The following is a 17750-nucleotide window of genomic DNA, read 5'->3' on the forward strand; positions in this document are numbered from 1 at the left end:
AATTCAATAAGACCATTAAGTTGAAACCTCAACCTTTCTCCCGGCCTCTATTAAAGACTGTCACATCCTTCAGGTTGACCCCCAGGCCGCTCCTCATAGTCTCCGCCTCAGCGGTGTCAGTCTTCAAGCCTCGTCGGATGGAACCGTTGGAGTGGGCCCTGCAGCACGCCAAGAGAGATGGGGTTGTGAAATGAGCGGTTGCCATTTAAGACTAGAAAGCATTTTCTGACTTTTCAGCGATACAGAGTAATGACAAAGCTATTGACTTCCCGAAATGAAACAAGGTATCATTAAAGTGAGCTAAGCGCCTGGCTTGACAGAAAGATGTGGAAGGATCTGCCCTTGCTGCTGGCATCGACGACTGCCTGGAGTATTTACATAAATAGGTGGTGCCCCTCATTATGTGCAAATAACGCTCTACGATTTCCACATGGGATCTTTGAAGGCAAGGGTTAATGCCAGGTTAGTATTGCCGACTTTGCAGGTCAACACAATGCATGTGTGTGCATTTAAGGAAATAATAAATTACCTGTCAGACCAGTAGATGTAAGGCCCGAACACAGCCACGGAGAACAGGTCCACGTTGGCCGCTGACAGTACAATCTCTCGACTCTCGCCGGTCTCAAGGTTGATCCTCTCGATCTTGTCTGTGCGGGCGTCACACCAGTATAATCTATTTTCCTGGAAAGTAATTTGAAAAATGCACATCACGCAGCGGTCCTCTTAGGGATGGGTACACTTCAGCCACAAAAGAGTAAGATGAGGAGGAAGGTATGCAGAGTGGAGTGGAGCGACGGAGTGTACCTCGTAGTCTATGGAAATGCCGTTGGGCCACATGATGCCCGAGTTGACCAGCGTGACCTGGTCCGAGCCGTCCAGGCGGGAGCGGCCTATACAGGGGTTCTGCCCCCACTCGGTCCAGAAGAGATACCTGGTTGCACAACACAATGGTTGGATGAATCGACTTTTTTCATTTTGCCACAGTGTTTAGAGTGTGTATTAGATAGACAGGGGTGATATCATTAAGAAACGCTATATTTAGTATAGCATATATCAATATTAGTAAGTATTATCACTGGATATAGTACTTTGCGTTTGTATTTAGCGGTTATGAACAATGTTTTTCTTTCAAACCTTTTTTAAAATGTGTGTTTCTCCAAGCTCGGGACTCGAGTCACATGACTTGCACTCGAGTCAGAATCGAATCACAATTGCAATTGCTTGAGACTTGACTTGATGCATGAAGAGAAGACTTGAGACTTGACTTGGGTTCTGGTGACTTGGGACTTGACTTTGACTTGTACTCTGATGACTTCAAAGGTTTCTAAAGTCTTGACTTGAGATCTTGTGTTTGTGTAAATGACTCAGAATGAAAGTGATGAGATTTGTTCCAGCAGACGACTGAATTTAAATTCTGTTTTCTGAATTTGTATGGAATGACTGAATTTATTGAAGTTGAAACTGATTATAGAAATCAAACTCATGATGCTCTTACCAAGTTTTTATCCTATTAAAAATCCTATTTAAAAAAATCCTCGATATTTAGTTTTCTTTAAGATATTAAATTGATACTGTAATCTTGATTTGTTCTGTCTTGACTTGCTGTAAAAATAGACTGGAAAAATTTAAAAAGCCACTGAAACTGCACATTCTGTACTTTCGAGTATAATGATTGGAAAGGGATGATTTATATTTCTTTTAAACCTTAAAAACTAAACTATAATGCCATCCATAAATGAACTATATATCCCGTACTGTGCTTAAGTATTCTAATGGAGAGTCCATCCTACACCATAAAATCCCACAAAGTCCCATTAAAATCTAGTGAAGGGACCAGCTTTGTTAGCAAGAAATTACATCCGAGTAACATGATAAGAAATGTTGAGCACATTTTTGCTAGTGTGGCAGTTTCACTCAAATGAAGCAAAGGTGCTGAATACTTATGCAAACTGGAATTCTCTGTTATTTTAATTTTACACTTTAACATAAATTTTAACTTTATTTTCGCTTTGATAGAATAGAGTGCTTTGGACAGAACTCAGATGAAAAATTCGGAATAAATGCATTTTGAAATAACTTAATAGCACAACAAAAAGTCAAGGGGTCTGAATACGTTTGCAAGGCACTGGGTAAAGTTCCCTGTTGGACTGCTGCCACTCAAAGAGTTGAAATGGCATTAAGAGAGACAGTTGTGGTGATTAACACATGAACGGGAAGCCAAATCTGATCACTTAGCAGCACCCTGACCAATAAAACTTGATAATACCGCAGGTCCGTAATCAGATGATGGCGTGTCTGCATCAGCATGGCAGTGCCATTAGATGAATGCTCACTGCAGGGTCTTGCAGAGGCTGGCGATCAGTAGCTTTTGTCTCAGGCCATTACCTGGTGTGTACCACTATGCTGACAGCATGCGTTCGCTCGCTACCCATCATCACCTTTATATGAGCTTCTGGAAGTGGCTGTGTCACACGATACTCTGCTGATTAAACAAGGCTTCTGGCCCATCCGTCTATAATAAGCAAAACTGTTGTCCCACCAGTAATAGGAAAACTATTGATAACAGTAAATAGTGCATTGACGCACTAAACCCACTCCCATACATGTGATGTAGACAGGCCTTTCAGCTGTTGTGCTCAGACGTACCCTTTCTGTGGGTGTACGGAGATGGCCCTGGGCTGATCGAGTCCTTCAGATATGACCACAGAGCGGTAGGCGCCGCTGAGACGGGAGATTTCTATCAAGTTGAAACCGTGGTCCGTCCAGTACAGGTTTCCTGTGGAGAGAGAAGCCACAGTAAGGAGTTTGAATACAGCAGAGGTTTAACATACATTAGAGGGGCACTTCAGTGAAAAACAAAGCTGATGTCAAATGTGCATAATCTCACACATGTACAAAAACTGTAGTCTTGCACCAATTCTTTCCATTTGAGGTTAATTTGTCCTATGAATTATGACACTTAGCTGTTTAATGCGTTACATATAGCTCAAAGAAAGGATAAAAAAAATAGGTGAGACTTAAGTCTCACCAAGTCATACTTTTTTTCAATATACTTCATATGTGAATAATTTTTCTTAGCAATTCAAATCTAACAATGAACTAACAACTATAGTTAAAATCCTCCCTTAGAGAATCAATTCCACCAATGATATATAGGTGTACAGTATATATAGATATATAGATGTATGTATAGATGTATGATCAGATGCATTATGAGTGAAATCGTACTAACATTAACTACAACCTGCTGAATGTAACACAAAAGCTAAAACTTTGTATTACTTGCATATCACTACTGTGGCTTTAGTCAGTCCTATTACAATTTATATAATTCTGATTTGATGTTCAGCATATTCAGCAAGAAAGAAAAAAAACAACAAAAGAAGAGACATTACTGTCATGAGAGCCATAACCCGGGGCGTAACTGTGCACATATACGAGGAGAATTTTCAATTTGCTTTTCCATACCAACTCGACAAAGCCCGTGGATCATTAGTAGACTCCATTTCCCAAAGAGTCACAATACTGACCAGCGATCCAATCCACAGCGATGCCTTCAACCCGGCTGATGCCAGTCGTAATGACGTCCTCCCTCCAGGTCTGATCGCGCTTGGCCCGGGATATTCTGTTCAGGCCCATGTCCGTCCAGTACACCGTGTCATTCCCTGCAGAACGCGCCGCACAATTCATGACGAGAGAAAATGGCATGATGAACGAGCCTGCCACAAAAGTATTTATGCCCTCAAACAAAGCAGCTCATGAAACCGTATTTTACTGCAGCACGGCCCATTTCACCAAATGGTGGGTGGGGGGGATATAAAGTATGATGATGAGAAAAACCCACACAGCTCATGCACAGTTCCGTGTGTTGACATGTAGAGCCTCGATGGGAAAGGTAATTGTTGACCAAATTTTATTGGAAAATATATTGCTTCATGCAAAACACAGTGTCTGGTAAAACTGTTATGGACCCTTTCCCATTTTACAGCGCTGTTTCATAAGCACATGAAACAGTATGTAATTCATTTCTGGTCCGGTCTTTACACATACTCCGCGCTCGCCTGTCAGCTGTTCCTGTACACGTTGTTAAGAGGTTAGGCGGCGTTATATGTTTATTTGCACTCTCCTGTTTACGCTGCCTTCACACTCTGTTAACACATATCTCACATGTGACAGAATCCAGCTGGAGGGCTTTCATCCTTTCATGCTCTGGCGGCTTGCCTCCCATAATGACATGCAAATGATATGCGTGAGCTATCAGCCGCTGCTGGCTGGGCTTAGTGGCGTATTTGCATGTTCACCTGCACCGAGTAATAAAGGGGGAGGGCAATCGCCAAGCTCGTTCTGTACCCGGGCGATGTCTAATTTTAGCGCGGGCCCGGCTTATTTCCTCATTTCCCGAAAGCTGCGGTCACACATCAAGATTGCTGTTGACCTTCGGGGTCACTCCCAAGTTTCCAGGCTGTCGGCGTGGTTCTTCGATAAGAGAGTGGCGCGCGACGATTACTTTGTGTAATGAACGGCCCCACCTGCTCTTGTTCTCCCACACCCTCTGACTCTATCTGGAAGAGGAAAAAGTCTTTGTGAAAAGTCTGTGTCTAGTAGAGTGACTTTATATGTGACTGGGGTGTATGAGTGAAGTGTGTGCATGTGTGTGGAAGCATTTGTATGTATGTATGCATGCATGCGTGTGTAGTTTGTTAGGCACACGGCATCCAATTTCCCTTACATCGTTTTTGTTATCATGTATCAGGGCCAGCCTATAACATATAAAGAATGCACCCAGCCTATACTATATTCATAGCATTTGTCAATGTAATAAATCTATCATATTTATCATATATATTATGCAGAGGGAACCAGGGATATAACAAATGACAGCACAAGCTATTGGGTTTATGCTTTGCAATGCACGTTACCTTCATTTGATACAATATCTTGGGAATTGCTTTGCATCGGGAGTGCTTCAGCGGCTTGAGAGGAAAAGGTTGGTTGTTACTCATGCTGAGGTTCCCCTCTAATGTGAACTTATTACTCTTTCATCTGTGCTGCACTCCACAAGCCCACAGACCATTATTCAAAAAGTTACAGCCCAGTATAACAAAGACCTTTTCCTCCCTCTCCCTGATAGATGTTTGATTAGAAATGGTTTGTACTGTAGGAAATCAAGGAAGGGAAGAGGAGGGTGTTGTGTAATGCAATATTTAGCAGCAGGGCTAAACAGTTTGGACTCGCTTGGCTTTGCAGTAACAGCAACAGTAAGGAGCAGTAACAAACACTGTTCACTGACCTCAGCTCTGCGATTTTAACAACAAATCATCAACTGTAAGATGGACTTCCAAGATTGTTTTTAAGGGATTTCTGCTTTTTTTGTTACTATACAATGGATCCCCATACGGAAATCCTCCCTACACATGAATCCACTACAGACCAGCAGCTCTGGAGCTGGTAGGGATTCAGCGTCTTACTCAAGGACACTTCAGCGGGGCAGGTGCTTGAATCTAGCTCATGCGGTTGAAGGACAATCTCTTTGGTCTCCAGGCCACTCTGCTGCCCACAAACGATTGCTTTTGCATGACGGGTTTGTGATTTGAACCCACCAAAGATCTCAAGTAGATGGTATGTGTCTTAGCTTACTGAACACCTGCTACACTGGACGTAATAGAGACGCTACTCGCAGTGTGCCGCGGCTGAGTGCTGCCATAGTAATCATTGAAAGCCACTACACCAGCCAAAGCAGCCACACGTCTCCGCTGGAATTCTGTGCAATTGGACGATTCCTACTCTAAACATCTAGGCCCTCATTTATGAAACGAACGTACAACAGAAAACTGGGTGTACGGTCATTTCCACGCAAAGCTCGGCATTTATCAATTTGGACGTGAGCGGAGGCTACGATCAAATCTCACGTCAAGTCTCAACTCGTGTACGCAAGTTTTGGAGTCAGCGTGGACTTGCGGTGCAGCAGAGTAAATCTGGCTGAGTCGGAGAATTGTTATTAGACCATATATTCTGACTGGCATCTAAGCATATGCAGCCACATATTCATCACTTATGTAGCCTATGGCAAAATATTCTATTTTGTAAAGGCCTACATCGACTATGTGTCATACAGCCTATCCCTAACATAAATAGGTATTTTCATATTGTTTGCAATTAACAGTGTTAACGGTGTTAACGGTGTAGATTGATAAATGAGGGCCCTAGTGTACGGAGAAATACTCAGAACTGTAAAATCCCAGTAATGCCTTCTACAAGGACATCCAAAAAAACCACAAGGATACCATCATAGAAAACAGTTGCATCTGCAGTTGAAGCATCAGGTGAGGGATGTTATTCATAGCTACAGTTCAGTCCATAGTCCTACTTTGTTTGGCAGTTAAACCAAAAAAGTGTGGCTGGTATTTCCACTTAAAATGGACAATAGCTCATTAAAAACCCATACAAATTAAACAACGTGACATATTTCTATTTTAAAATGTCAGGAACAGCATATATATTCACTTACCCATAAATCAGACAAAGCAGCTCTACAAAAATTAAAGCTGTGTGAGTAATTCTTGTGGCTGTGTCAACAAAAACAGCTCAACAAGGTTGTTGGTGTAGCAGCTAAACCCGCTACGTGCCGCTGCACAAATGTGATGTGCCTGACATGCCTGATGGAGCTCTGGCATAACTGCTGTCTTAAATAGTTTATATCTAATGAGTGATTTAACTCATTAGGTAATCCCTCTGTGTGCTGTGCAGTACTGTACCTGCATGAAAGTCAACTCCCACGGCGAACAGTGTCCCTGTGATGGGCATGAGGGCCTCCATGTTGTCATTCGGGTCGAGAGCGATTCCCCGGATCCCCTCGTGGATGGAATACATCAGGAATGAGTCGACACCTACAGAACAACAGTGACCCATTATACCACAAACTATACAAAAGGAGTATAAGTTATGTGTTTTATCTGTAGATTAATCATGGGAATTGAAATATGAAGGCGTCGCTTCTCAAGTTGAACGATGAACGGCTGGTTTATTCTCGTAATCACAGAGAATAAAAAGCTGATAGGAAGGCCGATTGCTTGCGGACTCCAGGGTAAACGGATGGGCCGCTTACCCTCACAGGACATGCGGTCGCTGCGCAGGTTGTAGCCCACGGTGCAGGAGCAGCTTCGGCTGTTCTCCGAAGTGGGGAAGCAGAGCTGGGAGCATCCTCCGTTGTTTACCTGGCATGGGTTCCTGCCTGAATGTCAAGCAAAAAAAAGGCCAGAAATAAGGCGTGTGTATGTGGGCGGCATGTGCGTTTGCGTGCCTTTATCTATGCATGCGCGCGTGCCGGTGTGTTTGTGCCTGCTTACCTTTCTGCCCCTCCCTATCGTACACCTTCATATGAACCACCCCGCTGGTCTTGTTCCTCAGGATCACCAGGTTCCGTCCGTCTCTCTTGGTCACCGTTCCCAGCTGTGCCGATTCTTCGTCGGCCCACCAGAGTTTGCCACCTATAACCACCAAAGTCATTATCTCAAAAAAATCGTATTCACTAAGAACTTTATGCAAATCAGGTTGTGGTGCAAACAAGCCCTCGTAGAGAGCACTGCACGAGCAAATAGCCCCTTCACCAGTAAAAGTATAAACTGCGCGCTTCAGCCATAAGACTAATCCACCATGGCTGGCACTCTTGCGCCGTAAAGTACCTTTATAATTGCAGTGTTTGCTGATCTGATTTTAGATTCTGGGATGGAAAACCCCTCTCCCTTACTAAACTTGTCTGAGTTGATGCCTTGTGTGTTGCAGCAATGATAGCAGCCATTCTGAACAAGTGGATCTTTGCGGCGAGTCTTCACGCCACCTTTCACAGGATCCAATATGCACTACAGTGATTTTGGGTAGTTGGTGTTGCGAAGTGTTGGTGAATTGGACGCGATCTCGATTTGCATCGCTTCATCTACAAATAAGTATCATGTGGGCAAAACAATGAGATTTACATATAATTTGCATATACATGACCATGACCGGTACAAAGAGGCTTTGTTTTTTGATCAGCGCTATTAGGCAGCTTTCCACTCATTGTGCATGGTTGGTGAATAGCATGGCATACTGATTTGGTCATTGTGGTGCTATAGCGCACTCTTCCCTGCGCTAAACTTTAGTGAATCTGGGCCAGAGCCTCCCCGTATTTGATTAGTGACTTTGCTATACTGCACTTATTGAAAAAATAACTGCTGTATCATAAGACAATCTTTGATAACGAGTTTAAAGGCAAAAAGCTGCAGGTGGACGTACACATTATGTTATCAAGCCACAATAAAGTGCTAAAGAGCAACTGAGTACATGTTCTGTAGCTTTGGTGTGTCATGACATGTCAGTGTCCACTCCCTGACAGAGTGGCGAGCCTGTCTGGCACTATGTGACAGCCAGCCTCCAGGCTAGAGTGCTCGTATCATGAGCTTAAGCGATGAGTGTACCTTTGAAGAGAGGCACAGGCACAATAGGCTCCTGACCCAAAGCCCACCCGGTCGCCACCACCGCCCCAGCCTCCCGCCGTCCTCAGCAGAAATCAGCGATGCACAGTCCAGGCACTTTGCCACAGTCTCCACAGACGTGACAGGAGCTTTCCATTGTAAAACCCAGTGGAGTGCAAAGTGAGGAAACCACTGCCCTTTGGAGAAAAGTCAGGCGGCTCCATTCCCTCCAGAATAGACCGCGTAAGTGCTGTGGAGGTGGACATGCTCTTGGTCCTTTTAGAAAGGGCCAAAATTGCAAAAAAAGGACCCATTACGCTGAGGAGGGATGCCCTAAAATAAGCCGCGTAATGGAAAGACACATTTATATTTATCAGATACCTAATGAAAAAAGCCTGTAGCAAAGGTTCATCCTCCTCAGCAAGTCAAACCACATACATTTTTCAGAGGCACAGCAATTTTATACAGAGAAACTGCTCTATGATACAATGCCAATCACAGATGTATGTACTGTTAATTGAATCACATTGATTGATTTGATGCCATGTCGTGAACAGGTAATTACATATTTTATGGATTGTGTTATTTCAACCATGCTGAGCTGCATCTGTCATTTTATTTTTAATTTACATCTGGATTAATAAACACAAGCTGTGATGCATGTTTTCTAGCTTCATGCATTAGCAAACTTTTGTTTGTTGCCACCAGAGGAAAGCAGCATTTTGTAAAGCTACTGTATATACTGCTTTTAGATACTAAACACTAGCTAACAGATATTAAATACTTATTTAGCAACATATCTTTATATTTACAAAACAACAAAAACATGCGCCCCGTTAGGTTTCACAGTATCACTCTCCAAAGGTGAGACGTTGTTTTGTTCTTTTCCTTTTTTTTCAAAAGCAAAGAAACAATTCCTGCTTGCATTAATAGCTCCAGGCTCAAAGTCATCCTTCAAGGGAGAGTAAAACTCATTTTCAGAAATCAGACAAATTCCCATGAGTGAGAATGACAGCCTACATGCAGTTTACAAAACATCTGACCCCGTAGGGCATGCTAGCCTAGATTAGCTTTGCACCCTGTGTTAATTTGATGCCATGGGGACTGCTGGCTAGCTGTGATTGCTCGCTTGTGGCTCATCATATTCAATTTCCACCTCAACCACTGGTTTGATTCCAGGCAAGGCGAGGCTGATGGATCACCCACACCTTCTAAACAGAAGCCCTCACCTCTCCCTCAGGCCAATCCAATTACTACAGCGCCCTAGGAGCTGAGTGGATCGACCTTGTGTCACGAACAGTGCCTTCATTATATCCATTTCACAACCAGCTTCAGCAATCACTAAGACATACGCATAGAGAAGAAAAAGCCAAAAGGAAATACAAACACGCCATTATTTGCCTTTTCACAGGCTGCGGCATGCTCATCACACGAAATGACAGTTCCATCGATTACAATAATTTTGCTTTCTGCGGCTGACAGTTAGGGTTTGATTTAGCCGGTCAGTCTTGGATGTGCCGTCTCAAACCTTTTACAGAAAAAGGTTATACAATTATGCTGTGATGCAGTCAGGAAAAAAATCGCTGTCTGATTCCTCTCTGTGCGAGGGAGAGTCTGCAGCGTTACGCTCAACTACAGATAACTCTCCATCGGAATAACCTTTGCAAAGCCCTCATCAATGGTCTCTGCGTGCCCGCCTCTGCTCCCTGCTGTGAGGGAGCCATAGATCCAGGTCAAAGCCCTGTTAGAACTCAATCTCTCTTTGTTTACACAGGATGATGCTTTGGAACAACCCTAACCACTTCAAACATAAGCAGCCCATCGATCAAGCTATCACGGACCAAAAGGCTTGGTAGGAAGGAACCATTGTTTAATTAACGCTCAATAACTTTGATTGGCTAAATCACCACAGCGCACGACCCACAAGCCCATAAATGTAAGTAACAGTTCAGCTAACGAGACCTAACAAGCTATTTCCCTACCAAAGCAAATTGGCATATATAATCACATGCATATGAATATCGCAATTGGGTGTGATACATTTTTGTCCATATTTCAGTAAGCATGTGATGTCACCATATTACTGTTTGATGGGCTTCTAGGGCAGAAACAGGGAAGAGGGATCTGAGGCTGTGTAGCAAACACAGAGTGGATGGTCAGCAAATGCAATCAGTCATATCTCTCACCATGGAGACCAAACAAAACAGGTATAGAACGGGTGGCTCTCTGTGGTGAGCAAAATCAATAGTCCATTCACTTGCCAAAAGCCGAAGACACTCAGGCTTTGAAATGACATGTTCTGGCTGCTTTCACCTTCCCTCCGCAGCGTGTGCAGACAGACTCAATGGCCTATAGCAAAGGAGGGAAGCATTTTGCACAAGTCATTGAGGTATGAGAATCTGAAGGTCTGAAAGGACAAGGGATAAAGTCCACACACCATGAAAGAGCAACACAGTATGAAAAATGCTGTTCTCAGGTAAAGGGGAGATACAAATGTGACTTTTGCTCAGCTAGCATTGATGCTGTAGAAATATTTGGGCGTAAGTTGCTTGATATATACATTGATGCAAGAGTATAATTATTGTACTGTAATACTCAGGCATCAGTAGCTGTTATGACACCATCTAGTCCTGTAATTGATAAAAAGGGTATATGAGCTGTTCTATGTGTCTTATAAATATGAATATCCCTAGAATACTTTATAGATCTACATCTACTTCACACCTTACAGCAGGTGAAGCTGTGACATCCTTGATAATAGGGCTTATGAACACAAAGTTACAATTAAAAGGAAATTTTACATATATGTCTTGCATGAACGTCAGCACAAACGTACAAATCTGCCAGATGACTATCTCCTTTCTGTAATTGATAAACACGCCACAAATAAACGGCGAAACCACCGTGAAATTTCTCTATTTAGCGGAGTATATACAGTACAGCGCTGTTCATTCTACCATTCAATGCAATTTCCCCAACACAACAAAACGTCATTAATTGTGATTGATGGCGGCTCGCAGACATCATTTCACTGTTTTGCTGTACCTGCTACTGTGCGGAAACCGAGCCATTACTCTATGTCACCTCGCGTTCTATCTCCCATTTGTGAAATGCTATAATGAAGTCTCCATCCTCCGTGTAAGAAAAAAACACACTCTCTCCAACAGTCAAATATTTTACATTACGCAATGTCAATAAGGAAATGAACCATGCCTTCTTAAAGTTGCAAAGTGTTAACAAAACAATGGGATTTACTTCTGCCACTGCTCCGTTACTGTCTAAGAGCCTAATTAGTGTTCTCTGCACATGCTGACAGACAGCCAGCACACAGGAAAAGGAAGGCCTGTCATGACTAATAACATACTTCAAGAAGACAAAGTATCACTTTGACAATGCTCTTGATTTTGCCTCAAAAAAAAGGGAAAAAAAACAATAATAATAATAGTTATGCTCTGGTCTAAACACACACACGCACACACACACACACACAAAAACAACCCTCTGTTCAGCATGTTTGCTCCCTACTCATTACCAGTCTTGGCAAGTGAAATGTATTCGCACAGCTCAACGAGAAGCTTCCCAATTGTCCAGATTGCAGCAGTATGGAAGTGAGACCATTTAAAATTCTAATCTGTTGTAGGAAAAAAAATATATATTCAGAGTGTAATGTAATTAAAAACACAGATGCCATGTGCTGAATTGGACGTCTTAAGAGACACGGCGGTCCAACGTCTCCTGAGCCATCTGGTCTGAAATCAATGGAATTAAGATTTCCCCTCTTTTGATGTTGCTGTATATATTTTTGTCCATCCTCCGAGTCCAAAAAAACACTTCCCTCTCCTTTTTAAGTCCTACCATGAGCTGAACAGATTTTACCCCTACTTGGAATGTCTACTGAAAAGTATCGTCTTCTCAAGTCAACTCCCTGTAAAACTTTGTTTTCCTTGTACTTCGGCTTCACCTCAACTTATTTTTCCTTGAGAGACTATGTTTTGTGAAGCGGTTCAGTCGTGTGTGGGCCTGCAGCCTGTGTGGTGTGATGACAACATGCTGCCTTCAGAAACACAAAGGGGATTTTTTTGCATTCTTATTAAGGAGAGGAGAACATCTTGTTGGCTTAGGAGATAGCTTTCAGGAGATTTCTAAATGAAACCTGGAGGTGATGGATGGTGCCACATATTGGATTCAGCGCTGATACCAAGAAACAACCCATAATGAACATCCTCCTCCCTTTTCATTACAAAGGGGAGTAAAAAAAATCAATCATCAATCACTGCTGCCCAGTGTTTTAATTATCTAATGCTTCGGCTATTTTACACAAAGTGAAGCACAACTGTTGCAAAGCACAGGCTAAATGGCTCTGTTCTACTGCCACTTATCTGGTGAGACACTCTGACTAATCCCCAATGGCCATCTGATGCTCTCCTGACAAGCTCCACTCACCCATCACGGCCAGCGCTGTGCCTTTGGCGAGCTCCTTCTTCAGAGTCTCCAGCACTTCCAGCCCACTGCCGTCCAGATTGCACCTGTTGATAGTGCCATTGGTCGAGCTTATCCAGTACAGCTTGCTGGCAGCGTAGTCTACTGACAGACCTGAGTGGAAGGAGAACGGAGGAGGAAGGGTTAGCGCTTATTATGATGGCTTGTTGGGATACAGAGCATGATTTCATAACTGGGCACTAAGATGGTAGGTATCATGTTGGTTATCAACAGCAAAACATACATCACAGATATACAGAGTAAACAGGTCAATGGCAAACAATAAGCCTATCGTAAAGTAGTAAATAAATTGTAATCAAAATTAAAGGTGCTAACATTTTAATATTAATAATTCATTGCCACATTCATTTTGAGACATTAATGCAAATACTGTAAACAAACAAGAGAAGATTGTCGGCCTCTACACTGCACTTTACATTGTGTTTCACCGGGGTGGATTTGTCGGGAAATCTGCTGTATTGCTTTACGGCAGAAAGGGGAATTGCTTTAAGGCACAAAACAGAAAGAGGGCGCTGTTCTTCCAGCACAAACGGAACTGAAGCTTACAGAAGTTTCTGGCAGTGGCAGATGGTGGAAGGAGTGAAAGAAGCACAGATCCTGTACAGTCCCACGGCGCGTGAGTTCAATTCTATGCATTGAAGCTCTGCGACACGGTTAAATTACCTAAGAACCTAAAGTTTGTAGGGCAGCGAAAACAAGTTACTGTCTGCTAATCCCTGTTACTGACTGTGGAATTTTAAGTTTCACTTTTGTTTTTACGCCGGGAGACTCTGTGGATTGAGTTCAGTGCTGCTGGTCTGCTGTCTGTGCATCTCCAAGTTACAGACGTGACGTGATGCGACATCAGGTGCATTAGAGATCAATTTAGATCCATTTCTATACACTGAGCAACTTTTGATTTTGTGCCTCTGTATGGGAAACACTGCATCTCACAGTCAAAATCGCCCTCTAGAGGCCATCTGACGAAGCGCATCATCTCACTAAGTGTTACCTGACTGACTGACTGCCTGCCTGACCTGACTTTGCCCTGTGACGCCCTCAGCTGCGCCGTGGGAAAAATCAGGCCAATGGAAAAAATGACTTCCAACATGTTTATCGTCTTCAGTAAAGCCAGACAGAAAACAAACAGGGCGATGACAGGGAGGGAGAGGGCGGACAAGTGGCGACATCCTCTTTGTGACAGGAAGGTGTTAATGGGAAACATGGTCTTAATTTAGATAAACACTAGCACTAACAATAGCACTGGCATGAGATAGAGGCTACCAATCAACTCAAGATTTGTTTACAGTAATTTGTATCATAGGTTGACGGTTTAAAATGCAAAACGTAGCACCTTTAAGAATATGTTTGAGTTATGATCCAAGTATCCTCACACTCATCAGGCTTGGCGATCTGTCAGAGATTTAACAGTCAAGCAGCAGCACCATTTTTACCCATGCAGGACACACTGTGCTTGCATCTTGCTGGGCGAGGGCTGATAGAAATGTGATTGTGTATGTGTGTTTGCTGGGTACACTCATCTCTGCGGGGGATATCTCTATATGACCTCCAGCTGGCATCATAAATAATTGGACCAGAGAATGACAGACTACTTTTAAATCCATTTCCTGGCCGACATGATGGTTTTTGATAGAGGACCGCTATTGATGGTGGCAACTGGAAGCGATTTCAATTGTGCACGTCCGGACACCTCACTGTCTCCCACCGTGTGTTGGATTTATGTCTGGCAGATTCACAGTCACAACGCGTCATTAATTTACTCTTGTCCCCCAGTCCACCCCATAATCATAAATGAAGCCTGTGAAATACGGCGCCCCCCGCTATCTGTATTTCTGACAGGCCCGGGAGAGTGGAGAAAATACAGTGAAAACAATGGTGCTGTTTGTGTGAGGAAAGGGAGAATTTGACCTTGAGGTGTGTCACAGCAGCTGCCAGAGATGGAGACCTGCGGATTGTTTTTGTTCACTCGAGCTGCGATTGCTCACTCGAGCATGAATCATGCGGGGGGTGGGCAAGAGTTCACGCTCAAAAACGAGAAAAAAAAAAAAAGAATGATCGTTCAGATATACAAGCCCTATGAATGCGCAGAAAAAATAATGCTCCAATGACTAATTTTGGTCTAATGAGTTATAATTAGTTCCCTTTCCAGAGGAATCAATTCTGTTAAATGTGCATGATTTTACATAAAATTTTGATGTAAAAATACACCCTTTTCGGCCTAAATCACAAAGCGGGGCTGCACAGAAAAGAGCCGTATATTTGCCTCATCTGCCCAAATTTAATTCTGGTGTCGTCGGGTATGGACACTAGCAGGAAATCTTCTCTGCTCTCAGTAAGGAACAAACTGAAACTTAAGAAAATAAACTGTCTCCTAAGCGGCAGAGAGCAAGCGCTCCATCCAGAGAAAGCTGGAATCTCGTCCCTTTGGTATACAGCATCACAGACCGGGCTGTGTGCAGTTTACTGACATGTTATATGATTTCTGGGTGTTGCAGTCAGTTATTTGGGATCACTAACGGTCAAAAGTGCCCAGTGGAGTTTTAACGTCTTAGAGACCTAGACCTGGTGTTGGAATACTGTACATATACACAGGTCATCTGGGTACTTGTGGGGTAGAGCTAATGGCTAGCGTCGCAGCCACTTGCAGCCGGTTGACTCTTTGACCCAAAGAGTCTGGGGACTTTCTTTGATGCTGCCTACAGCGACAGCATCTCTATTGAGGAGGCGGGTTGTTGTGGATGGAGCATCTTTTTTCTGATTCATTTTGACATTGTCAGGAGAGAGAAAATGTCAACAGGTGCAAACGCTACAACTGATTCAATTTGTAAAAGTTCATGAAGACTGTGTGGGCAGACCTTGAAAATAAATGGCACTTTACAACGTAAAAAAAATCAACCCGCATCAATATTTATATTCGCCATGTTGTTGTACATCAGGTAAATTCCAGGTGCGTAGCAACTAATGACACTGCCTTCCCTCTTTTGAGTGACATATCTGGTGGGAAATAAAACCCTGGAAGCACTACCCAAAGCTGCCATACTGACCAACAGGTTCCCTCTGGTTCTGGTGGAGGACCTTGCTGTTACTCCCATCCATGTTGGCCATGTTGATGGTGTTGCCATCTGTCCAATAGATTTTTCTGTGTCGGGGGGTGTGAGGAGCATGGTTAGTGATCCCATTAGGCACACGGTATCATGAGGTTTACAACATAGTCGATGGATGCCATGTTGCTGTTAATTAGAACTGAAAAGTGAATGGAAGCCAATAGATTTTGTTCCACCTGACAACCTTGTCAAGCTCTACTGACAAACATTTGCAAGCTTGAACAACAAATCGTTCTTTTCACACTGACAGGTTTTTGTTCCCCTTCTATATTTAGGTAAGGCCTTTTGCCAGGTGTCTTAATAATATGTATTGAGGTTGAGGCAATAATGAAGTGCACAGATGTTGCACTAATCTACTTACCCCTTGGCGGGGTGCACTACAAGGCACCTTGGTTTATCAATCCCGTGGATTATGGACGTCTTCAGGGACCCATCAAGGCGAGCCACATTGATTTGCGACTCGTCATTTTCAGAGCTGAGCCAGTATAAGTTCTTGGAGAGCCAGTCTAAAGCCAGACCACGGCAGTTCACTATGTCTGTTGGGAGGGGTTGGGGGTGGAGAAAATGTCACTCCTATGTGTTTTAGAAAGACATAACATGCACCAGCTCCAGAGAATCAGCTACTAGCGAACAAAATTGGTATTCATGAATGGCACTCAACAAATGCAGCAGACACTTTGGAGACTAAATGGTGAAAAATGTTGGACCTTGCAATCGTGTCTCTCCGAAAAGCATACACAAGCAGGCTTTTGTTCTTTATCGGTTGTCATATCAAATTAAAATCTCTTGAATTCCAAAGGGATGAATTAGATTAATTATAACCATTCATCAAAGGAAATGAGAGGGGCACTTCAGAAACTTCAATTTGTTTTCCTGCTGAACTGTTGCTATTGTCTACCATTTCATGGCAGACGATATGACAAAAACCGAGCACTTCGTCAAAATGATTCAGACACAACAAAAGGGCAGATTGGCCTTCCACTCCTGGCACTGAATTTGACTTCTTCTAAAACACTTAAAAATCAATTCTAGCTGATAGACACTCAGCGCGTGGCGTGCACAGCCTTAGATATTTTGTATGCATGTTTGGGCTGCACAGTATATGCAGGTGAGCAAGAAGATAGCGCCGACGCTGCCGTGTGTCTTACCTCCAGAGATGACGGTCTCCAGCTGGGTCCCGTTGATGAAGGCCCGCTTGATGGCTTGGGTTTTGACATCCGCCCAGTAGATCCTCTCCTCCTCCGCATCGTAGTCCACCACCGTGACGTCGTCGATATCCGGCACCGTCAGCGCCGTCATCACGTTCATGTACGGGTTGTCAATATCCACGCCGCGGATTTCAGAGCGCCGCACATACAGCAGGAACCTTTTCAGCGCTGGTGAAATCGTACATGAAATCACACGAACCAGAATTAAAATATGAATCGGCACGGCGGCTATTGAAGCTGTTGACCTTTCTAGTCAGATACAGCTATGAAGGTAAAGGCAATAATAATAACTTGCAAATGCTGATTTATATCAAACCCCAAGTCTGTACGGTGAGGTGCACTTAAATGTCAGGGCAACGATTAATATGTAAAATAATGCAGATGTACTCTCAAGTTGTTTATGCTGTGATTGCATACTTTTCCAGAATTTCACTCAAATAACAAAAACACAGATGTCCGGACCAGCGGAAGAAGGTGACGTCGCTCAC

The 17750-nt window shown here is 43.3% G+C and overlaps 1 protein-coding gene across 1 annotated transcript in view; it reads right to left on the reverse strand.

Moving 5' to 3' along the window:
* Positions 1-17430, reverse strand: part of LOC139648070 (low-density lipoprotein receptor-related protein 1B-like) — a gene marked incomplete at both ends in the record, with an annotated part of 73464 nt that extends 56034 nt beyond the window's left edge. Inside the window, 12 exons of the mRNA XM_071524129.1 lie at positions 34-158; positions 530-681; positions 805-931; positions 2647-2776; positions 3531-3665; positions 6756-6887; positions 7106-7231; positions 7347-7487; positions 12894-13043; positions 15995-16089; positions 16416-16590; positions 17203-17430. Of these exons, the coding sequence (XP_071380230.1) occupies positions 34-158; positions 530-681; positions 805-931; positions 2647-2776; positions 3531-3665; positions 6756-6887; positions 7106-7231; positions 7347-7487; positions 12894-13043; positions 15995-16089; positions 16416-16590; positions 17203-17430 (1716 nt within the window). The remainder of the gene's footprint in view (positions 1-33; positions 159-529; positions 682-804; positions 932-2646; positions 2777-3530; positions 3666-6755; positions 6888-7105; positions 7232-7346; positions 7488-12893; positions 13044-15994; positions 16090-16415; positions 16591-17202) is intronic.
* Positions 17431-17750: the final 320 nt, after the last annotated feature.

The sequence above is a fragment of the Centroberyx affinis genome, unplaced genomic scaffold, assembly GCF_046629955.1.
Source record: "Centroberyx affinis isolate AG114_WGS23_722 - 3 ecotype Tasmania unplaced genomic scaffold, CSIRO-AGI_Caff_v1 ptg001152l_1, whole genome shotgun sequence".
Classification (NCBI taxonomy): Eukaryota; Metazoa; Chordata; class Actinopteri; order Beryciformes; family Berycidae; genus Centroberyx; species Centroberyx affinis.